Source organism: Atractosteus spatula, chromosome 3, assembly GCF_055471065.1.
Source record: "Atractosteus spatula isolate fAtrSpa1 chromosome 3, fAtrSpa1.hap1, whole genome shotgun sequence".
NCBI classification, from domain to species: domain Eukaryota; kingdom Metazoa; phylum Chordata; class Actinopteri; order Semionotiformes; family Lepisosteidae; genus Atractosteus; species Atractosteus spatula.
Genome location: NC_142708.1, coordinates 50,458,856 through 50,484,715, shown reverse-complemented (window position 1 = coordinate 50,484,715; position 25,860 = coordinate 50,458,856). Strand labels below are relative to the sequence as shown.

The 25,860-nt window shown below is 39.0% G+C and overlaps 1 protein-coding gene across 4 annotated transcripts in view; it reads right to left on the bottom strand.

The window, feature by feature from the left end:
• map3k1 (mitogen-activated protein kinase kinase kinase 1, E3 ubiquitin protein ligase) overlaps positions 1 to 25,860 on the bottom strand; it is a 59,034-nt gene that overhangs the window by 16,367 nt on the left and 16,807 nt on the right. For 3 of the 4 annotated variants that reach the window (XM_088911711.1, XM_088911715.1, XM_088911714.1), the window contains exons 2-6: positions 6,010 to 6,160; positions 4,352 to 4,561; positions 3,349 to 3,549; positions 2,026 to 2,142; positions 820 to 968 (exon numbers count right to left, since the gene is read on the bottom strand). In XM_088911711.1, the coding sequence (XP_088767837.1) occupies positions 820 to 968; positions 2,026 to 2,142; positions 3,349 to 3,549; positions 4,352 to 4,561; positions 6,010 to 6,160 (828 nt within the window). Of the gene's footprint in view, positions 1 to 819; positions 969 to 2,025; positions 2,143 to 3,348; positions 3,550 to 4,351; positions 4,562 to 6,009; positions 6,161 to 10,473; positions 10,605 to 25,860 lie in introns of those variants that run through there. The other variant, XM_088911712.1, reaches the window with a different exon arrangement.

Here is a 25,860-nt window from a genome sequence, read left to right as displayed (position 1 = left end):
AAAACGAAAATGCTCCTTACTGCAGTGTCAATGGAAGACTTAGCTGCTTAGATGCAATAAGAATGGAAAGGGGAAAATAATGCCATCACAAGGAACATACGGAGGACTGTCTTAGCCACATCATGGGTGAGCCCATTAAGTTTGTAAATGGGTGTAAACAGCACCTTTGATAGCAACATTAACGATTACTTGCCGTTTCTAGTCATGGTCCTGAGGCACTCTTGTAATTCTCATTTCTTTGGGTTCTTATTCAAACTAAGCTCCTAATTAAGATAACTAAATTTTTAATTGAAGTCTCTGTTTTTTTAAGAGTTTCTACTCTTTAAACAGAAAGGTGGAACAGGAGTTAAGAGTTCAGTGATTTTAATTCCATAAGAGCTCAGTTGCAACAAAAATCAGTTAAGGCCAGAAAACTGCAGGACCAGGATTGGGATTTTCTGGCTGTATGTTATTCCAGAATTGAAAAACAAAGTTGTAACCATGATTATTCAGCAACACAACAAACATAATGGGATGATAACGACCACAGCATTTTCTCTATTGAGGTCTGGTCATAATCGTTCTGAAATTTTAGACATTTTAAGGATAAAATGATTCAATAGTCTTCATATGTGCAATTACAATGAAATGAAAATTGACAGTATAAAAAGAATTTAAAAAATAGTTCATGAAAATGCTGTCCTTGAAATTGCAGCTGGTGTTGGATTACTAAGAGGCCAGATGAAAAAACAGAAAGGAGTAATCTTTTGCTCTTTAATTTTTCTGGCCTCGAAAACTAAACTAACTTGACTACAGCAAAGGAAAAATAACCTTCCGCACCTGTTCTCATTGCTTGATGTTGAATTACTGGACGAGGAAGACGTGTGAGAATTGGACATACGGGACACAAACTTCTGGATTGTATTGCGAGAGGGAGCTTTGATTCGTGAGCTGCGCCGATTGTGATACTTCTGAAATAAGCTCTCCACCTGTTCAGGAACAAAATAGGCAACATAAGTTCACTTGTGGTTTTTTAAGTTTTTATTTCACATAGCACAAGCTGAGGAAACAGATATTTAGATGGGCGACTTCAATCTAGCAAAACATTGTATTACATTGGACCTTATTGAATCAACCAGACAAAGGTGGACCACATAAGTGAAAAGTAAAAAGCTAACAAAACACACATTCCGATAAGAAAATCAGATGGTTTTCTTTTCTGCCCCATTTCACAGTGTCTTTAGGAATACTGGATAATACAGATAATGTTGACTTGGAAAAGAAAACAACAGAGTTGAAGACTTTGAATCCTCCACACTCAAAAGTTCATCTTTTGGGAGACAATGAAATAAGATAAATGTATCTGCACATTACTTCAGTACCCTGCTAAAACTATATTTTTGATAAAACTATTTACTATAGTTACTATAAGTTACTATTTATGTAATTAATGCATGCTGACACATAAAATCAATGAATGCTATATTAATCAAATGCATTCAAATTCTTGGTTTGAAAGCTGCTTGACTTGGGTTCAATGCAATACTGAACAATCCTACATTTATTCTTTATTGAAAACCCTTATACTTTAATTTTCTAAAAGTATACATGTGTAAATACCAGGTAATATTTATGCTCAACAAGTTTCACTTAATAAATGATCATACAACCTTTGGAGAAGTACAGCACCACAGACATTTTCAATTTTTGTGTTTGTATATAATAGTAAGAGGTGCTCATAAACCGCAGCAATACTTCGTTCAAAAAAAAAAGTTTCTTATTATTGTACAACTATTTCTAGTCGGCAAGACTTACGGGTCCTGCTTCAGAACTGCTGTCAACGTCCATGTATTGTTATTGTCCAGTTCCGCCGGGCCAGAGCCCGATTCACAGTTTGTAAACTTTTACTGCTGGCTAGTCTTTCAAATCCCAGCAGGCCGTAAAGGGTTCATGGACCGTCAGAATGTGCTTTGTGGTTATGCTGCAGTATGAACTCTCTTCCCCGGGGTTTACAAGACAGGTGGCTGTACAGCATGAAGCGGTTACCTCAAAGTTTTTCAGAGTTTTTCTCCACAGCATGGGGTCAGAGGGCTCGAGCTGGAACACCCGCAGCATCACGAAGAGGACGTGGATACAGAACGTCCCTCGGCCACAGCTGCAGGTCTGCAAGGACAGCATTCATCATAGTGGCGTTAGGGAAGTGTACTCGGCGCACAGAAACAGCTTTCGAAGATGGTTTTAGTTTAATGGCGACTCCCCCACTAATTCAAAAACACCCCCACGAACCAGAGAGAATGCTCTCTAACCCAGAGTGCAGGCAAGCAAACATGATACCGATATGGTTATTGATACCAACTCAGTCTAATATGACATTAGAGATTCTTAACCATATTATTATAAAGAACAAGTAATAGGTTAATTCCATGCTGAAAAAAAGAAAGAAAACAACGTTTCGGCATTGGAGCCTTCTTCAGGTGTGAACATATTATTATAAACCTATCTGGCTGATGTTTTTAGCCAAAATGATTTACATCTGCACTGTTTAAGTTTTTATTTTACATAGCACAAGCTGAGGAAACAGATATTTAGATTTAGATGACCTGTTTCTACAACTAGGAAGAATTAACTGGACCGGTTCAGGTGACACCTTGGGTACAACTGCACCCCAGACACTTCCGGTTACCAGTCCAGGACCCTAACCAGAGACGCCCATGTCCATGTCAAAATACTGCATTTGATAAAAGATGCCAGGTGATTCTTTAATCAGTATTCCTGTTGTTGCAAAATAACTCTTCCAAGATCCAGATTACATTTCAACTGTTTCTATGTTTAAAAAGATCCTAAAGTGCTTCCCTAACTTTCACATGCATTCGAATGGCTTATATTTTAGTACAAAGAAAAGGTTTCCAAAGAAAGGATTTTACACTCTCAACTGTGGCTTCCTCTCCAAACCAGACTCCCAGACTGATTACATTTTACTGAATCCAGGAAGACAGCTTCACAGTCACTTAACTTGTTCCAGAAACTTCCTGTAGACAGCTGTTTTTTTTTTCTTGTGAAGAAAATGTGATTTTAACTAAACCCTCTTGGAAATGTTTCAGGGAAGTGCTGAATTACTTACACTGTTTTTCACAGTAATTTGAATTCGATTTTGCTATCAAGGATTTAAAAAAACCTTCTCTTTGATTGCCTGTTTCTTTGCTGATTAATCTGCCACTGATTGCATGTACGTTTTAACCCATTCCACCTACAACAAATGATCACGCAACACATTATGATCATTTAGAACAGATGATGAGGAGTTAAAATAATCATGTGATTCTAATTCCCTTCCTTTCCTAATATCTCCGGTGTAATGGCTGATCTTACCTGAGGACCAATAAACACCCTGTATTTGTTGTCAGGGCTGTCTCCGCCAATGAGGAAGGAGTTGGGTCCGATCTGCTGCAGCAGGTACAGTCGTGCCCTCATGACTTTGTTGACTCTGCGGGTTGTCTCCTCGGGACTGTAGGGAGAGAAGCCGTCTGGAGAGGGAGCCCTCCTGGGTGGGGTGACGCGCCCACTCTGGAACTGCACACAGAACATGGCACATTAAGAGAAATGCTATGGCTATGGGAAAACTTTTGGCATGGCAGTAATTATGCCATTTTCAATAATTGCACATCGCTTTTCTCTATAATGAAAGCCTATCAGGATCACAGTTTACTTTCTCGAATAAGATGCAAATCATGTCAGTTGGTTTCAGTCGCCGATTATTCAAAGTATACTAAGATCAGGTCATTAACTCTGAGACCAGAGGAAGAATACAGCATAAGCTGCATTTTCATCCACAAACACGTAGTTATTTAGCGTCCACTGCTCCGTTAAAGGCTGAAAAGAGTTAAATAAACTGGAGATTAAAAGAAAATATTTTCACACTAAGCAATACTTGTACCTATATTTAAAAACCAACAATATATTTTAAGTAATAAGTTATAAGGTCTAACAAGCATAAACCTGACTATAAAAAAGACTCAAAGATTAAAAATTTAAACCGCAGGCTGCCAAATGTCTAGATGCTATCCTCTTCTGGTTAATTTTTTGGGGAAAAATGTTTTTAATTGATTGGATGAACCTTTAATATTGACAGCTGACTTTCAATAAAAACAGTTCAGCAAATATCTTTGGACTTCATCAATATAAACCACAGTGTTTTAAAATTTCCGGGAAAATAAAAACAATAAAACCTAAAAACAATTGATAACTTTAGAAAACCACCTGCAGAACCTCCACTGTACTTGAACTCGGAGATCATGTCTAGCTGCACCGCTGCCTGACTGACAAGCACTTCTGGGAGGAAATGAACAGACCGCGTGCGGGTGGAGGGACTTACAGGTACCGGAGACACCCTCTTCCTGCGCACGCCAGGAGACTCTGACTTGAAGCCGGTCTTGCAGGAGGAGGAAGAGGAGGAGGAGCTGGGAGAGGGGCTTCGTCTGCCCCTGGCCTGCAGGGACGCGGCGGCATGCGACTCGCTCGGGACGTCCGAGCCCTGCTTGCCAGCTTCACTGCCGTCCGGCCTCAGCGGAACGGGTTTTACGACCTGTGAGCGAGAACAGGCTGTGGGTTCTCCTGAAGCCGCAGTGAGCAGAGGTGCTATGCGTTGCTCTCTGCACACTTCTCCTTTCACAGTGTGAAATTCAAAATGTGAATTTTAACACTATATTGGTGTCAGAATTATATATTTCCTGTTTTTTGTTGCCAGGATATGCACAAAACAAAAGGCTTATGCATAGCAACAATAGTTTGCCACTGCACTAATAGTCACAAGACGGCTCAACTTTGCACATCTCCTTGAGCACAGCAGTCTAACTGAGGTGTGAAGTCAGTCTCTGAGTAAGCAACTAACAAACCTCCTATTTACTTTGACAAACTAAGTAAATGAATACACATGGATTCAGCAATCTGACCCTAAGGAAAAAAAAACAAGGCAATGCTTCTCTGAATTGAACTGACCATATTTATTGATGGATGAAGAGAAAATATATATCCCCTTGCAAATACATTATCTTGCTCCTGTCTGGTATTTCCAAAGTTAAAAGGAATAAGGAAAATTATTAAGATATAGCTCTCATCACTCTGAAGCCCAACATTTTGAGAAACCAGTACGTGACAGTATATACCTGATTTACAGCAAAAATATTTATTTTCAAGACCGGCACATTGCATTTACTTTTAAGCAAATATTCTCAGAAGACATGGAAAAGGATTTCTCCATTATATTTCCAATATATTTCCACTCTAAACATTTCTTCCTTTTAAAGAAGTCCCTCCTGCTTAAAAACTTTGTTCCAAATGGATGGAATTCCACATACTGTCAGGTTATTGCTCCTACAGCTGATTTTTATTCTCCATTATTGTCTTTTAAATTTCTCTATCCCACAGTCCCACAAGACGTCCATGGATGGCAGATTCTGTTTAGGAGGACACTGTCCATTTTCCCTACAATTCTGCTTTCCTTTAGTAAACAGCCTATTGACTAAATGGCTATAAAACCTGCCTACTGCACCTATAACCTGTACAGAAGGTTGCTAGAAAAAGCAAGCCAATGAGTTAAGATGGCAGGAAGTCCTCACTGATTTGGAAATCAAATCAGGTATTAAGTTATGATACAACAACCGAAGGAACTGGCAACAGCTGTACTGGCAGATATGAAGCTTCAATGCTGTTAATGTGCTGAGTGTAGCTCTGCTCCCATTGGAATTCGATTACGGACGATTGCAGGCAATTCCGGCTTCAGAGCCAAACGGCGTGAGTCACCAGGCAGCGGCGAATCCCTCTGTGCTAGAAGATCAGGTCTCCCGCTATCAATTATATCTAGCTTTCAAGAGTGTGATATCACTTCCTGCAACAGGCTCAGAGACTAAATCCTGAAAACCCGAAGAGATCTTTTCTCAAAAATAACATGAAACCACATGAAAGAGAACAGTGCAAGGAGAGCACAGGAGTGAGAGGATATGGAGGGTCAATTCACGTCACGCCTCCACTCACCACTGGCCCTCTCCTGCTTCGCCTCTCCAGCCACTCGTGCTTCCAGGCCGGCATGCACGTGGCCTTCAGTTTCTCCCGGATCATCCGCTCCTCCGGGCGGTCGTCCATCTTCTGCAGGCCCCTGAGGGTATCCTTATTCTCCATGTCACGACTGTGGAAAGAGAAGACTAATTAGGACCGTGAGCTAGAAAATCAAGGGCACAAAAAAAAGGCCTCAACCATCCTGTTGTCTGGCTTCCCTGCTGCTTTTTGTATTTTGGGTTATTTTTCTATATATTTGTGGTCTGAGCTCCATTCCAATTAGCAACAAAGGTGCACTTTTGCACGGTATCGAGCAGAATCCATAGACTACCATGTAACTACAGGGTCAAATGAGAAGGGGGAGACATGCTTGGCTGCGGACATCGCTAATTTACTGCACCATCACAGGCGAAATGTCAAGACCGCACGATTTACAGCTTGAGGGGCTTGACTGATAAAGGGTTAACGGCTATTGATGCATCAAAATGGGAATGCATGACTGGAGTTTAGCCACAGATTTTAACATGAAGTGAGATACACAAAGGCCAGCTGGAGCGCGCCTTTAAGCCTCAGTGGTGATCTGTGGTGGAGTGTTTTATACCAGGGGGTGTTCAGTACTGGAACTGGAGCACCAATGTTTCAATTCCAGTTCAGCTCTTAATGAGCTAAACCAGCTGGTTGCTGGATTAACTGAACCATTTTAACAGCTTCAACAGGTGGTGCTGCTTGGAAGACACCTTAACTACCTACAGACACACTGGCCCTCCAGCTCCAGGACTGCAAAACCTCACCCTGTTTTAATCAAATGAAGGAATTAGTGGTTCACCATCATTAGCATGGTTCTTAGATTGGTCCTGAGATTCAGCCTAAATTTAACTTGAAAGACATTGCTGAACATCTTCCAAGGTCAAAGTCTAAACTAACAGCCACCTGACTGCTCCCTTGGTTGTGCTGGGTACTGGGGAAAGGACAGAAAAAAACCTTTATGGACTGGAAACCTTGTTAAAGATGGTGTGTTTGTTGCCAGAGGGAAAGGAAAAATGCAGTGAGAATGCAGCAGGTGAGAAAAAACACCCCCCTCAACTGCCTCTCGCTCTTTGGGAAGCAGGAAAAAATAAACCTTCTTTTATTTCAAAGGGGATAATCTTTAAGTGAGATTACAACCGACAACAAACAAAATACAGAATGTTTTCTGTCTCCAAAAGTGTTTCAAATAAATGGACTGCTGTGTTTAATGTATTTTCATCAGCCAAATGTGCTCTGTCTTTGCTGTACTTCAGATTGAAGGCTACTGACCATACAGAACCAATTTATGATTGAAATGCCTACAGAATCTAGGCAGATTTACCAAATCTTAGCAACTGTCATCCATCTTCACAGATGAACAAGTAATAGGTTTATTCCATGCTGAAAAGAGAAAAAAGGAAACAACGTTTCTGCTATGGAGCCTTCTTTGGGAGGGAGGATCCACAGGCCCCACAGCCGAAACGTTGTTTCCTTTCTTCTCTTTTCAGCATGGAATAAACCTATTACTTGTTCATCTGTGAAGATGGGTGACAGTTGCTAAGATTTGGTAAATCTGCATAGATCGCCATCTGTAGGCATTTCAATCATAAATTGGTTCTGTATGGTCAGTAGCTTTCAATCTGTAGTACAGCAAAAACAGAGCACATTTGGCTGATGAAAATACACCTACACATGCTGACGCAGCTACCCACCTGAGCTACGTCTTCACACATACTTTTGTAAATAGACCCGAGTATGTATCAGACTGGGAAATGTCTGAGACAGAGACTTGCATGTTTCTCTTATTAAAAAGATATATAACAATGTCCCTATTTCTACAGGAAGCTCATGAGGCACATTTTTTTTAAATAGCTTGTGAGAAGAAAAGACATCATGAATGTATTGACTGCAAACGTAGAAAAGCAAATCACCAATATTACTCAATTTAGAACTAATTACTGACTACTCTACTGTAGCTACTGTTACCACATGAAAAGTAAAAAAAAAACATGCTCAGGTTTTGTACACTTAAAAAAACAGATAACTTCAGTACTTGTTGTGAATTTCCCTGGAACAAGCACTCTTGCAAAAGGATGTTATGACAGATAACAGCAGTCTGAACATGTTAGAGTTACTGTACATCATATTAATGTGCTGTCAGCATTGTGCTTTACATTTTCATTTTCTTAATATAAGCAGCCCTTGCAGGACAAACAAATACGTCCACTAAATCCCAGATACTGCTTGCATCATCTGTCCAGCATTGACTACCGTTTACAGGAACATTCGACATCACACAGAAGCTCAAAAGTATGTAATTCAACAACTTTTAAAAATTATGTGTACTGGTACTCATACAAGGAGTTTCTATATTGCCAAGGGTTACACAATGGTAAAAAAAACTGAAATGGTAAAGTGCACTGCAGTCTGCTCTGATATTCTAAATGCTCTGATATTCTAAGATCTTTATCTGAGCTTTTGTTGGTGGCTACTGAATTATTACAAAGAGCTCAGCGATAAAAGTGTTCTCTTGCTCCTGTACTTTTCATTTCAGCTTTGGTAAAGAAGAGACCAAGATGGCGAGGACTAAGACTACAACACTGAGCACCTCTTGTGTTCAAGCATCTTGCTTGAACACATATGGTTGACGGAAGGTGGTAAAAGACGGCCCTTGAACACTCGGAACACCGTGATTCATTCCTACAGATCTGTATTGAGCAAAATCAAGGCTCCACATCGGGATCCTAAGAAAGACAAAACGTTTAGAACTAGCAGCTGAGAACCTAAAACGTAATTAATTCGCAACTCCTCTAGTTACAAATTAAATTCAACAAAGCATAATTACTCAGCATTCTGGCCCTTTTTTTTTAATCCTGCAGACAGCATATCCCTGGTACACTGTACCTCCAGCTGCTGGCGTTCATTAGGTAAACTGCCAGGTTTCCCCTTCCGATACCTTGGCATCTCACAATACCCTGCAACTCACAACTGGCAACCCACTGAAGCTAAGCAGGTGTGAGCCTGGTTAGTACCTGGATGGGAGACCCCCTGGGAAAAACTAAGGTTGCTACTGGAAGAGGTGTTAGTGGGGCCAGCAGGGGGCGCTCACCCTGCGGTCCATGTGGGTCCTAATGCCCCAGTATAGTGACGGGGACACTATACTGTAAATAGGCGCCGTCCTTCGGATGAAACGTAAAACCGAGGTCCTGACTCTCTGTGGTCATTAAAAATCCCAGGGTGTTTCTCGAAAAGAGTAGGGGTGTAACCCCGGCGTCCTGCGCCCTTACCAATCATGGCCTCCTAATAATCCCCATCTATGAATTGGCTTCATTACTCTGCTCTCCTCCCCACTGATAGCTGATGTGTGGCGAGCGTTCTGGCACACTATGGCTGCCGTCGCATCATCCAGTTGGATGCTGCACATTGGTGGTGGTGGAGGGGAGTCCCCATTACCTGTAAAGCGCTTTGAGTGGAGTGTCCAGAAAAGCGCTATATAAGTGTAAGCAATTATTATTATTATTATCTCATGGAAAAGATGTCTCAATCACCCAGTGCAGCAGACAAGAGATTAAGGAAGTGTGCCATTTTGCACAAAGTTCACAGAAAAAAACAGAGATCGCCTTAGCCTCTCTGCAAAAAAGTACCATTATTTTTAAGATCGTTGTCTGATGGGAATACGAGTTGTAGTCAATCAGCGTCTCAATGGTCATTTAACATTTTGTTTTATTTACCACTTGAGAGGTTGCCGAGACAAGTCACGAGCCAAAGTGTGGCTGACAGGCATTAAGTGAGCTTGTTTCACAACAGATTGTATTACTTTGGGAGAATAGTGAATACAAACTATGTTTTGCTGCTGGTATTTTCTTTGGAAGTATATGGAATTTGCCAGGTGCCTCAACCACGAATGGGTGCAGACTGTTTATTACTGCTTACTTTAATATTCAAACAGTTCCTTAAAATCACTTGATAAGAGATTCGTAACTATGAATCGTAGCTAAGTGTGCTAATTATCTTTTATTTGACTTTTCCTGTTATGGCAAAAACATGATAATATCAAGTTTGTTTTAATATTATGAAATACTTGCTTTACTTCCATGTGAAGTTATCCTCATTGTGCACTTTATTAAGAAAGAATATTACGATATGTATTTATGTTTAAAAAATCCACTTGTTAATCACTAGCTCATTCCAAAGCAGCTGTTTGGACTAAACTTCATAAAACCTTCATAAGACCTGCAATGGCCTAACAAATATATACCTTAGGAAATACACAGTTTACTTAACACACACTGAGATCTCACCCAGGAAAATTCTTTCTAGAGTACGATAAAAAAACACTGTTTTTGTTATGGTCCTCTTAGATAATTTAAAAACAGAGGGATTCTAAAACTCTAGGAGACTGATCCCATCAAAAAAGAAAAGAAAATAAGAACTCACCAAATAAAGTCCATACCACTGTAAATGGAGGTGGAATCAACATTATGTAAAGAACAACGCGAGCAATAACAAAGAGACATTTTAGGGCAGCGTTAGAATAGCCTCTGCTTAAGTTCTTTTTAATTTACAGCACAGACAAAACACTTCTTCTTTTTTTAAATACTGTCAAAGGAAACACCATATAGAAAAGGAAATGGTGGCTTCCTGTTAAATGCAGAATAATATTGAGCAGGTGTCCAGGCTTTTTAACCAGGAAATATGAAAAGTTCATGAAACTACCAGCACACTGTAAGATGGGTGCCTGCAATGCACAGTGTTTTTACTTTAATGCAACAAATCCTGTTTAAAAACTGACTATTTTGATACAGTCCACAACCTAAGTATTTCAAGAAGCTTGAAAAAAAGCATGGTGCATGATTCAGATACTACTGGATTATGAGAAGTGGACAATTAAACACCAGATACACACAAAAAAGCAAAAAAAGGAAGGATAGGTATCAGTAAAAAAGGTATCTTATCGCTAAGCACGTACACACTGGTTTTTCAAATGGCAGTAAGCCGTAACAGAACCACACAAAAACCAAGCAAGACTGGACAGCTGAAGACTTCCACTTCAAACTAAAATTAATAAGACTGTGTTTGTCTAGTACCTTCAATGAGCACTGCTTTCAGTTCCCCCTAAAGCAAAACCCCTTAATCCTTCATTCACCCTTCATGAGTGTATGAAACGATAAAGACGCAAATCTTCCTGGACTTGGACCCGGGAACAATAAACTAAAGCTCGCAGTCTTGACTGACTCTGAATAAAAGGCAGCAGAGGCTGGGCCCTTGCCTCTCACATGACAGCCACCCCAGTTCCCTGCAATCCCACAACAAAGGCTCTTTGTGCAGCTCGTGCAGGTGGGACACAGAAGTCCCTGCTGGCTAAGAATACAATTCGGCCACGTAAACTGAAACTCAAACTTCCAGGTCTATCTTCTCACATCCTATCTCATGGACCGCAGGTCCCCTAAAAAAAAGATTTGGGGAAGGTGCCCCTTCTCCAAATCCTGGTGGGATTGAGCGGACAGTGCCTCTACATGTGGGGGGGACACAGCGTCAAACTAACACACGCAGGCAGCAAAGATACAACCGTTGTGTCAGGATAGAAAAGGAAACAGTGATGCCACTTAAACACAGTTTAATGACTGTCAGTGGAGGAAAAAAAGGGCAACACTACAAGGGGAACAAAAGTACTTTTTCAGCCTCGACATGCGTCAGCTTTGGCTGTTGGAAGAGTGAAAGAAAAAGAGAGAGGGATACAGCAAAGGACCAATTTTCCCTGTTTTGCTTTCAAACAAAAACAAGTAGAACAAATTACAAGACGTGAGGTTAAGAACATCTGCCCTGACAGGTCTAAAATCTACCCTAATGTAAAGCATCTGATGACCAGTCGAGGAGTCTAGTTACAGCCGTGACTGCCTGGCTTTAGTTTAGACCGTACAAAGTGATTACAGCCGTATTGCATCAGAAAACTGCAAGCAACACCAGTCTGCCATGTTCTTAAAAGACCAAGACGTACTGTACAATAACCATCATGTATCCCATCTCATAGAAAGGTCCAGCCCCCATAAACAACGGGTCACCCATTCAGAATCGGCCAGACCGATTAGTCGCTAAAGTAAAAATCTGTCTCCAACTTCCACGAAACAGGGAAATGGGTGACACGTGTAAAAAGGACTGTACGCTTTCAATAGTATTCTTCATACTTCCAAACGGGAAAAGAAATCAAGCTAAACAATGAGAAAGAACACTGCAATGCAGTTGGGAAGGGATGACGAACGAGAAGAAAATGCAGCTGCAATTATTAGTGAACGTGATTTATGTTAAATGTTTAGATGTGATGGAAAATGGAAAAGCAGACAAAGTATTGTTTAATTTGCTTCAAAGTTCACAAAGTTGGAGTGGGCAAACAAAAATGACCGGATTTTAAAAGTCTGGGCTAGCTGCTTAAGAATTTCTATACCATCATTCACACACCATAACCTTGCTGAACAGCAGTGATAAAGTGCATTAAAAAGCTTGCCCTGTTGGCATTTCTGTAAGAGCCTATGGACCTACAGGTTTATGAGCCTGCTAGAGTGCATCATAAACACTGAAAGCACATTACCAGAGCAATGAGACAGCAAGCCATTAGTGTGCTAAATTATTATTCCCAATACAGAAATATAGGCCCAAGCAAAAGAAACAATATGAGTGCAATTTTCTTCACCCAGCTGCACTGCAGTTCTCACAGGCCTAAACCAACATTCTGATCTTCATGAAGTTACTTAACATCAGCATATTACTACTTTTCTGCAAAATGCCTTTATTTTATGAGGTAAAACTGAACACTTTTCAGTTTTGTCATTAATATCATAGTGTTGTCTGTCAAAGGAGGGAGATCGTGTGTGCTGTCATATCACCAGACTGAAAAGGTGGAATGCAGTCTGAACTGTGAAGGAAGAGGTTGTGAATGTTATCTTCCGCATCAGGTAACTGGAGAATTTTTACTTTTCCATGTGTTTGTCAAGTGAAACTAGATACTTGAAGGAATTTGCTTTCACTGGCAAGCAATTTCTCTCAGTGGAAATACAAGAACCGACAACATGGAGCAGCACTTAATCCACATGATAAGAAATAACATGAAAAGACTTCCAAACACTAAACCTAATTCTTCGAGACTATACAGTACTTCCCTAATAAAATACTTACAATTAATATCTACATGCTGGGAAACACGACTGAATTGAGCCATTGGTAGCTTCCTTTTTTAATGTGCTTAAACATCTGTGAATCTAAAATTAAAACCTCAGTTTTGACAGGAAATGAAGATGCAATTGCAGCCTTCCTGTTTATTCAACAGAGCCCATATATCTGCAGCAAGTCTTGTTGTTGCAAAGAAAGTTCTAAGAAAAAGAAATCTTCACAAAAGTAATCTGTAAATGGTGCTTGAGATACCACTGCCCATCACAAAGTAATGTATGTCAATACACCCCACTCTTCAGATATAAAGTAAATTAAGTAGTTGGCTGTACCTCAAGATATGCTCTCTGTGTAAAGTGGAAGTTTGGATCACATCAACTGCCTGTTCACAATATATGGTTTGTGGAGAAATTGAAACAAAGCTATTAGTCTGAAATACAGATTCACAATATGCATTAATTCCTTCCCATCTTAATATTTAAAAAAGCCTGGAAAAACATTTTTTGCAACATCAAGACTTTCTAAAAACGTACTGGTGTACTGTGTATAAGTGTACATAGTAACCTGGAGGAATACTATGGTATGAAACAATCCCTGCAGGAATGGATACTAAAACTATGAAACGCTCACAGGCTGACCATGGACTGCATGCTGACTTACAATGCAGGACTTCAAATGGTTCATGGCCTTGGTGTTTTAACACCAAGCTCAAAGCAACTTTAGCTGTTCAAAGAAGCTATTGTGCTTCTTCAAGCAAAACCCTGCAAAGAAAGAATTTCAAGTTTATAGCTGCTTGCAACAAGATCACAGGAATTCTGGCAGTTAATGATGGTTGCACATATTTTGGTTTTCACTTTGTTAAGGTACAGAGGACTACAGGAACAAAAACCTAACTTAAAAGGAGTTAAAGTATTAACAGCAGTAGTTACTACTACTGTTGAAGCCATACACACATCGCACTCCCTAGGCTGTGCAGTGCATTTCTGAGTTACTTTTGCATGCTCTTCATAAGGCCTGTAGTGAGCCTGAAGCGTCCTGTGATCTTCAGTTAGTGTATTAAACTGCGATTCACTTGGAACTACAATTCATGCATGGTTTTGAATTTCACAATAAAACTGGAGACATTTGGAAAAAAGGAGTATTCCCATGTTTTAGATCAAGGTTTTTGTATTTAGATCCTCCAGATCCTCAAGCTATTTCTCAAACATGAGTAATTTATTGGATTTCCATCGTTTTTTTGAAGGGGTTGCTTGAAAACTGTCGCTGAGGAAAGGCAACCTTACGATGCAATAACTGGCGCAAAACATTTAATGTGAAACCACATAGCAGTATCTCCTAGCAATAAAGATGCAACATGTGATGAACTTAGAGGTATTTTCAAGCTCAACTGCTTCCACAATGGGCTTCAGTTCTCACTTCAGCATTCATGACCCGATGAAAACCAGGCTTTATGAGGAGATTGCATCGCACCTCTGTGAACAAATCGACAGCAGGCGCTGTCGTGAGGCTCCAGATTTCATAGTGTTCAACCCGTGAGGATATGGGCTCGGTCTCAGAACGAATGAATTTCACTGAAGTGCGTCAAGTTACTAAATAACACTGAGAAAAAGAAAAATGTTATTCTGAAATAGTGTAATGCCTACGTGAATCATGCGGATCTTATATGATGCCTTTGAAAGCAGTGAATGGTCAGGGAACTGCATGGGCATTCAAGCTTTTTTAAGGAGGTTACTACTCAAGGTTACTGTACTTTATTAGGGATAGAAAAAGATTTTGACAACATGAGGTTTCAGTCAGTGACATGGAGAAAATTACATGACTTTGTACTTAATTTGAGAATCGATTACTTGTTTTATGTTTTATGTACTATTCAGCTTACATCAACAATCATAGTGATGGATATTGTCTTTAAAATGTTAAGAGTAGTAACTCTATAGCACATTTGTGTTCTGTAACTAGAGTCAAATTAACCACTGAAAGAACTGTTTCATATCTCCCACTGCATACACAAAAAAACAGCTTATCTTTTCCAGTTATATAAGAACAAGGCCATAAAGAACGGTTATAAATGAGAAGTCCAACAAACTCAGCCCTTACTAACTTGTTTCATTGCTTGTAGTTAAGTGATGCAGGGACCTCATCCAGCAACTTCCTGAAAGAAGTGATGGTATTGACTTCAGCAACATGGCTGACCTATGTTTTCCACAATAACCACAATAGTGCCTCCCGATTTCATGTTTAATAGCACTGTTGCATCATTTTCACTTCATCTGGTTCACGCTTCACTGTTCAATCTGAAGTTCACAGGGTACAATTTCACTACGTGAATCAGATCCCCTCATACTGTCCTCTGTTCAAGGATACAATTTTCTTAACGAGATCTTACCAGTCCATTGTGCAATTTCAACAGTTGAAAACAGAATTTAAATCAATTGATTCTATGAATCCTAACACTGTTTGCCTTTTCTATTCCTTCCCTGGTTTGCAGAAGATAAAAGTGTCAACATAAACATCTAAGTCTTTTTCAGAAGTAGCGCCTTCAAGCAGTGTTAGCATTTCCCATCATATATTTATGTTTTTAATACCTACACTTGCCTGAAATCACAATGTCACCTGGCAAGTGTTTGATTTCTATTATCCTTTATGTTTTCTACAATTTTCAGTGCAGTTTGCTAATCCCCCTACTTTAGCTTATATCAGTAATCAGTGATTTACTAGTTCAGCACCTAGACCACTGATATAAACTGGGAAGAGCCATGGTCCAAATACAGATAGCTGTGGTACTCCACTAATTATTTCTCTCCAATTTTAGCATTCATCATTTATCTCTACACTCTGTTATGTAGCATCCCATATTACAAAAAAAACTGGAAGCAGACAACAGGTCACATTAAACCGTAACTTACATGAGAACACTAAGAATAAATAAACTACCTCAATGTAATAGTGGAGGTACACAACTACTGCATAGAGAACTGCACACAAGAACTGAAATTGCTTGATGTGTCAAGAGTGCAAACTACAGTATTTACTCTATGCTGGGTACTGTTACCAGTATTTGACAAGATGCAGCATGACATCCATTTCTCTGTACTACAATAAATTATAACTAACTGAAAAACACTAAATCTTTATCCAAATGAAAAATCTAACAGTCCTTTCTACTGAAGTACAGAAGACTATCTCAATACACAGTAACCCTACAGGCATAAAATGATACAAATGTTTAAACTAATGCTGCTCTATTTTTTACATTTAAAATTATCATTTCAAATTAATGTTACCTTTACTGACTAGCAGGAGCATACATCAGCAAAATATTTAATATTACTTCATGTCTTCATTTATTAAATTATATCACTGATAATCTTAGTAAAAATGGAGGATTGTCCAAATGCTTTCCTATAGCCTATAGTTCAGCCCTTTTGTATTATACATACATTCACATATTATACATAAACAATGAGTAATGAGAAAACTCAACAGCAAGAACAGACTTCAATACACAACTTTGAAACTGCATTCTGGAGCATGCAAGAGTTCCATTGTATAGTTAATTCTAATAGAAAACCTGGAAGGAATTATAAACCCTCCAAGTACACTCTCTATATTATTATTTGCCCTGAAATACTAACTTCAAACTTGTTGAAGTCGTCAGGAATGTTTTGTGGTTTCTGTTGGGTTTTACAATCCCCCAAGTGAACTGGTCAATACTGACACACAGGAATTTGACTCACTTATTTCTCTGTCATATTAAAGGTCAACATACAGTATCCTTATTTTGGGATTGACCAGTGTAATTAGAAACTAGTGTTACTACTAATAACTTCTTATTTTAGTAATGGCTAAAACTCAGTGCCCTACATTGTGGGCTTATCTTGTACGAATAAAGCCGAATCCTTTCTCTTTCAATTTTCAACGTCTTGTCAAATCACTATTAAAGCACGATGTTCAGGAAACATATAATCTATACCTACTCCCATATTTCTATGTTTCCAACAAATATATTCATATTGTTACACGCAAACTTCCAAACTTTCAGAATAAAACTTTATAAAATAATAATCCTTGATAAAATGCAAATATATCCACAAGATGTTGCAATTCCACCATCTTTAGTTATTCATTCACGGTTTTGAACATTTTTGGCTCTTTTAATTAAATATATATATTTCAATTATACAAACAAATCATGCATATGTACTTTTAAGCAAATGCACAGATGTACAATTATCCCAAAATACATATATATATATTAACACTATAATGAAGAAGAAAGCAGGCAGGATACTTCTAATCTTCTTAAATTAGACCCCAGGTACTTCAAAATGAGCTGGGAAGACCTTTTAGTGGCTACAATAATCATTTTCATATTAAACTGTGGTCAAAACCAGATGTACTCACTCTGCAGTTCAAAGCACTGTTTTCTCTGCCCAAAATGATATGTTCAGTTATGGTGCTCTTATTCACATAACTCTAAATTAACTTTCCAGGAAGTGTGGGATTATACCAAGTGTAATCAGTGAAGGCTCAACCACATCCACCACGCTTGTTCAATTTAATTAAACATTTGAAAGGTACAGATTTCAACCTTGTTCTGTCGTCTTTTAGCCAGACATTCGGGTGCAAGAAAAAAAAATTCTATCATCCAACTGGCCAAAACTGGCAAATCCTTATGCCAAAATATAATTTCACTCTTAACTAGCCAAATGCCTCTCAGCGGTTTTCTAATCACGCCAACACTAAGCAAGCACACACAATTACCAACACAAACAACCTGTTGCTGCACTGAAGGTCACACAGTTCCAAGCAGCACGTGGCTTTTTCCAAAAGACTTTGCCTTTCACTGAGTTTCCAGCCCAGTGCCTTGCTCAGGAATGTGGCTGGAATGCAGCGAAATTCCTCCCACTCACACTATCATAAGGCACAGCCCACACAGGAGATAATGAAGCATTGCAGTAATGGACCGCTGGAGACCTGGGCATGTCCTGACTTTCATTTTTCCTAGCGCTTTGACATTGAGAAGGAATGATAATCTACTATACCAAATAACCTATTAACAAAGAGCTCTGTGTGAATATTGAACTCCCTTTCAATGCTTGGAACTAATAAGGCATTTTTTAATCTCCTGTTTCCAAAAGCTTTCCAAATTACACCATTTTACCTAAATTCTGACAGTAGAACCCCTGGGAAGGGAAATATTTGCTCCAATCCCACGGCGCTCTCCCATTCCTATGGTTTATATAAAGTTAATGCAACTTTTGTCCCAATAAGGAAGGGTGGGAAATCAATCCAGTTTGCAAGGTTTTTGTTTTAGGATCCAAATCACAAATGGTGGACACTTAAATCAAAAGAAACAAGCACTTTCCTAATGACACTCACCAAGCTCCCTTTACACAGACTTTTGAAATTTGCCAGTACAACTGTGTTTCGAGAATTACAGTGTGCAGGCAATAAGCAGCCGCCTGGTCAGCGCTGTACATTCGGTGCTTGACCTGCAGGCAAGGCTCTGAAAAACAAGACTCATCTGGCAGGGCCGCTGGCCACAATGAAGTAAACAGAATTGCCTGGAAGGAGTTCTCATGAAAACAGGTCGACATTTCTAAAATGTCCCTAGTTTGATCAAGCAGATCTTCGGCAGAACGAGGCTGAAGTAGTCTCCCAATGACACACAAGTCGTTCATTAAATCAGCCTTTTTTTCCCCATTTTTATTCCTTTTACGTAACTTAGCTACAGGATGTTCCCTCATTCACATTCTGTTAATTCTGTAAATTAACCTATGTAATAGGTGACAAAATAAATGACAAATGAGGTTATTGCAGGAGACAAGAAGGATTAATTGTTAATGTTCATTTTGATTCCTTTTTCCTCCAATTACTCTGTGCGCCTTATGAACAGGTCCAAACAGAAAATATGGGACAAATTCTATAATTAAAAAAAATAAATCGCACTTTCTACAAATCACGTGCTCGTGCTCTAAGAGGATTTTAGAGAAAAATCAAACTGTGACCTATGTATCTACCTTTGCACAGTTCAATTATACCTTAGCTTTATATTTTGCAAATCAACAACAATATAGGCTAAGTTGTTATAAAGTTTTTTTTGATAACGGTGTAATATTCTGGTATCTAAAATCTGCCAGGAGAAAAGGTCTCTCCCCGCCTTTCTGCACGAATAAAATTAAATTATGTACATCATGTGATTCTCTTATTCAATGACTATAGATTCCAACAGTTCTCTGGGAAGCACAATGTAAGCTTTTATAAAGCGTATAAGTAAGAACAATATAAAATATAAAGTATACAGATAAGTACCTGTATATAAATGGAATGTTTATTACTTACTATTGACTATCATGAGTAGTTAATATGTTAAGCAGAATACATCAATGAAAAAAACTAATTTTAGTGGTGGAAACACAGTGCAGAATATTAGTTATGATACAACAGCTGATACAAATTTATTCCAAGACATACAACCATAAGACTGACTTTTTTTTATAACCATCCCATGTAATAATATTCATGTTAATGGAGCATGATGGCTTCCACTACTTACCAACTCACTACTTTCAACAAATCACAAACTTTATTAAAGGCTTTCCTTGCAAATGTCTAATAGGTTCTTAAACATTGCATAATCCATTCATTCTACAAATTTTAACATTTTGTTGTTAAAAACCGTTATAAATAAAAGGGCTTGCCTTGGTGTAATTGACCGTCACACTCTTGTCACTATGTAGGTACATCTTTAATCCACTGTGACTGGTTGTAAAACTGGTTGTCTAAGATTAAAAGAAGAAAACTCCTGACATGCAGGAGTTGGACGAGCGCGTAGTTTAGTTGTACAGAGGCTATACAAGCACGCTGTAGCTCCTACTTTACTGCAGCAGAAAATATCAGCTGTCATTTCGATTCTTACTGGAGTGAAAACTGCAGATATCGCTGCCCACCGGAGAGTAAAAATGTCATTTGACAGTGCCCTCAGTGGTCACATCATCCTCCTCTTCGCTGATGTGAGCCGACAGGGGGGAAAGGCACTCTGCTCGCAGGCCGTGGGCAACGTGCACAAAAGGCATGGCACCCCTCCTGCATGTCGCAGGAGACAATCCTCAAAACCGAAAAAATACCCCCTCGCTCTTCCGGCACTCCACTCCTTAGCAGTTGCTTTCCCACAAGTGACCCCTCAGTTACCCGGGACGGTTCTCTTCCTCAATGTGATTTTCGGAGCACCCAACCCCCTCCTCCACCACCACTTGTAGTGACAACACCCACCGGGTGTCCCAGCCTTCGCAAGTCACAAGTACGGAAGACGCAGCTCGAGCACAGCAAAAAAGTGGGCCAGAGCAGACAATCACGTCCTAGCAGTACACATCTTTCAGCTGAAAAATAAACTTGGAGGAGAAACCCCATTACTCAAGTCCCCGATTAAACAAATGCTACTTGGGTTAAAATTAACAAAACCTGTCTGTTTTTATAGCCAGCTGATGTCTACATTATAATGTCTGGTTTCCTCTGAAACTTTTATACAGCAAAAAAACCTTTGCAAAAAATTGGCATGAGATCTGAAATCCAGATTCTGGGGGAGATGAGCCCCCATGTGAAATCCAGTTCCAGCGAAGTCGAGACTGTTGGAAAACATCAGTTGGACCCGACAACTTCTTTGTTCTAGATAAAGGCTTTCTAAGCCCTTAAATTATAAATGTGCAGGGATAAATCAGAAACAATTAAGATTTAGGATATCAGACAGGGATATCGACACTGGCTTAGAAAGGTAGGTCTGGGGAATGTACAGTAGTGAGGGATATAGCTCACAGCTCAGAGCTGTGATATGGCATATTTGGATTTCCAGAGGGCTTTTAATAATAGTGTTCATAACTGAGTTAATGGAGCAAATTAAGGCTGACTACTACACGTATTTAGCCTCTTTTGGATTTTAACTATGATTAAATACAAACAGTTACAAAAGCCACTAGATTATAATTATGAACAGCACTTCCTTGGGATCTCACAGAATGATTTCCCCACAGGAAATTGAACCGGCCCACTTCTTCCTGAATGTAACCTGCAACAAGCCTATCCTGAGATGTTTCAACTGTGCCTAAAGTGTCATTATCAAGAATTATAGTTTTCACTTTTGATAACTTAAGGAATTAGGAGACGTTAGAAATTGAAATGAATTTCCTTTCAAACCTTAATTAATCTCTCTACCATATGACCAAATGACCTTTGTAATGCAGAATACATTTTTACAAATAAAGAAAAATCAAATGAATGAAAATCATTGATAAAATAAACAAAAGGCGTAAAGAGTGGATAATGTAAGTTATTAGATCGGAAATATTTCTAAGTTATGAGGTTGAAAAGAGGCTCCACAAGTACATAAAACTGCAGGTGTCCATGTTGGTATAAATTTAAATCCCTTCAGGTTTTTTACATTAACTTTATGTGGGACATGCCTGTACATGGCCGTTGGTCTGCTTAGAAACAGCACCTCCTTCTCCTCCCATCACATGGAGTAACAATCACTCTTCTTTTAACTGCAGATTTCACTTCCTGGTGTGTAGTCTAGTAGCTCCACAAGGTACTACTTCAAAAGCATTTTCATTTTCTCTGTCCACTGCAAACTCAGGGAGCCATTTAGAAATCCATATGTACTGCTACGTTTAACAACAACTGAAGAGGGGTTTAAAGCAGTCCATGCAGCCTGAGTATACTCATCAAACATTGCTTAAGAAAACAAGGTCTTTCAAGACCAAATTAAACTCAAAGCACACAAAAAAAACAACTACAGAAAAATGATCCCAGGGGCTGTAGAATAAACAGTGTCCAAACCAGCTGCCCGGATGATCCCACTGTTGAGACAGGCTCGGTAAAATAAACACTTCAGTGCTCTCCAAAAGGGAATATACTGTAGCTAATAACACCAGGACACAAACAACAGTCTGAACAGTCTTTCATGATTTACATTGTTTGGTATTGTTCCTTGCTAGAACACTATCAGGGGACCTACTCAACATGACACTGCAACAACAATTTAACGTTAGCATTTACAGTGCTGTCCAGTAAGAAATGAGACAGCGCGCCTTTGTTCTGCTATATGCACTTCCTCTTTTCCGAGACAGCTTTGGCAGGAAGCTGTGATGATCTTTAATCTCTCCTAATGCTGCTTCGTGATCCAAAAAAAAAGCAGTCCAACATCATTTCTAAAGAGTTCGGATCCTTTCATTATTGTACTTCTTCTGTCTGCAATTATTAAACCTCAGTTTTAAAAACAAAGCCCGCACTACAAACAGAAGACAAAGAAAGAATTTAGTACTTGGTTATATGTAGCAACTGTTTTTCATTCAAAGAACAGAAATAAGACTTCCCAGACTATTCTATAGAGCACCATCCTAGAGAAGAAATAACTCCGTTCTTGAACGTTTGAATGTTTAACAAAACACACAACCTGCTCATTTTTTTAAATGCGGCAGGTCAGAGACTCCATTATTAATCTTACTGACTTTAAGATGACTATTTTACTGGTATCACACAAAATTAGCATAATCCTAAACCCATTGCAATAAGGAAAGAAAAAATCTAAAGGAATCCAAAAACAGAAAAAAGAAAATATCTGGAAACAGAATACACAATTTGGAAAGTAGGGTTCTTGTAAACCTTAGAAAAAAAACAAAAAATTACATACAAGAAAACAACACTTGGCAAAGACATGGTGGGTAAAAAAGCATTTTTTAGGATTTCAGGGAAATTTTGCATAAACATCTTTCAGTGCCTGGGAGTATTTTTCCCCATTGGTCTTGGTCACTTAGATCTGCCTCTTTTGTTAGATCAGAAAAAATGAAAAATGCTACACTACATTTGCTGGAGCCATTATAACCATGAACCCATTTTGAGTTTTATTCCATGACATTAAGATAGAAAACACAAGACACTATTTTGCACACAATTTAAGGAAGAGCTTATCGAGCTGAGAAATTAAGAAGTGTGTAAAATTAATAAAATGTTGTAACGTATGTTAACATAGATGTCAGTTAAATAGGTGAATAGATGTCCATGGAGAAAGACTAAAGACAAAGAAAAGGCCACAGTTTACTACAAAATAATCTGTCAAACTGAGAATCAGTATTTTAATAATTGTTTATCTGTGGTCTGAAAAGTACCACATCTTCCAATCTGCTGAAATCCACTGCAGCCTACTGCCTGCAGACATATACTTAACGCCAGGGTGATAGACAGTAAGAGGTACTTCTGGGGCAGGCTGTGACCGTTTCAGTGATACGTCCCTTGAGTTGACCACATGACAGCACTGGAACAGGTTAAGGTTTATTCCATGCTGAGGAGACGAAATGTTTTGACCTGAAGAAGCCTCCACAGCTGAAACATTGTGTCTCTTTTCTTTTCCTTTCAGCATCCTTTGCAGCCTTTGCATGCTGATGCAGCGACCTACTGCACGTGACAGCATTTACCCTTTTGGACTCCCAAATGCAGAAACATAAACGAGAATAAGGTACCCCTTACAATCTCACCCTGCAGCAGTAGCAGGCATTGTCTCTGGAGTTGTCTGGTCACCCATCCAACTTTACACAATAGAAGAACAGCACAGCCCTTGCTGAGAAATAATGGAATCAAAGCTCTTACAAAATCCATCTGTCAAATTACAGAAGCCACTTATTTTTTCTGTTACTAACTGCCCAGGGAAACCGCAGTAATGTTGTCTGACTGGACAAACAGCAACATGATCGGTATGAATCAGGTATTCTGGTCAGACCTCTCCAATGTGACAGAGGGATTGCGGGTCATATCGTTTTCTTCTTTAGTTTATTCAGAAAGTCTGTTTTGCACACACTGAGTACTGCAATTTACATAAAACTAGCTAACCAAAATAACAAGCCTACTGTTTAATTCTATAAAAGGTGAACCCTGGCCCATAAACAGGTACTGGCATATATTTTAACAAGCTTAGGGTTGCTTCACCTTGCATTCAGAAAGCAGACATTTTCCCCTAACACTTCATTCATTTTCAGCTTTACAAAGCTGTAAATGATATTGGATGAGTCAAACACTTTCTCAGTACAATACAATCCCATTAGGGCAAATAATTCGGTTTAAGCAATTAGACCAAATATTAACTTATAGTACCTCAATTCAGCCTAAAAGTTAAAAGTTTTTTTTCCTTACAGGAACACAAAAGGGGGGAAAGGTAATCAGAATGTGTGAACTGTTTGCTCAGAGTATTTTTCATACTATTTTTTCTATGCTTGTTTGACAAAAGACTCCACAAGAAACATTGTTTAAACTGATAATCTGACGGTCCCCCTTGTTGACTTTTCACATGTAATCTGGAGCTTGCCCTGTTCTTCTGTTAACTAAACAGAGTCTAAAAAAAATGGCTCTCACGCCTGCCGCCCACATTAAGGGGGTAGAGAAATATCCGGGCCTTTGTTGGGGATGGCCAGTGATGAGCAATGGCATAGCACAGGGCTTTGCTGACTGAAGGAGGCCCAGCCTAGCTAACGAGACAAAACACGCTGCCCCTTCCTCTAACCTCAGACACTGGGACTCCTCCCACGGGTTATTTTTAGCCTATCTCTCAAAAAACCTCTCAAAAAAAGGTTTTAAAAAAAACGAAAATATATTTACTGTTCTGAATAAAAATATTAAATACAAAGGAAATGTTTCCCACAACATAAGGATCTTTTTTCCCCATTTTGATGCTACTCAATACTATTTAGAGAAACTTTTGAAATTATGGTTAGATACATTTGAAAAATACCCCTTTAATGCACAGTAACACAGAAATTATGTTCTCTATTACTTTAACATAGTTTTAAAAAAAACACAGTTTCCAAAAGCTGGTGAAAAGTACTCGTATCTCCAAGTCTGTTTATTCAAGACCTAGGCCTATATGCATTCATATCATCATCACACACAAAAGTGTACAAATTATTAAATATTGGGTGTTTTCTGGAAACAATGAAAGCTCTTAACACAGTGTAAATTCCACCCCTTAAATCATAAACTAAATGTCATAACAGCCTTCAGCTTTTCCCCTACTAAATGGAGAGTGCTGAGTGACAAAGAAGGTGACTTTTGACCTCTGTGTGAAGAACTCAACTGGAGCACATTTCTTTCTCCAACTGCCTAGCAACCAAAGATTTTGAAATGCTTCCAGCTCCACTAGCTCTTAGCAACTGCTCATTATATATTATCCACTTACAATCCCAATTATACTTTAATTTGTATTTTACCTTTCTAGTGAAAAGAGAAATGAACACTGAGAGCTTTGTGATTTTCCTAAAAAAAAACATCCCAGAAATATCAGCACACTTAAAACGCTCACTTAAATGTCTAGGTGAAAGGTCCATAAACAGTGCCGCCCACGATTAAGCAGTATCTCATGTCCTGGATGGACTGTCATATAAGTTAAACAGAATATCATCAGCAACGGAGAACTTTGTCCTCAGGGCATTTATGTGCTGGTCACGTCTATACATACTTTGTCACGTTGTTTTTATAGTGCCAAAACACTTAAGCAGTAGCTACCCGTTCTGAAGTCTATGGTTTCATATCAGCTCAACAGCTGTTGAACACAATGGGTTTCTGAAGGTTAAAGACAACTGGATTCTTTTAAAGTTGGGCTGTACATCTAAAAAAATGAAG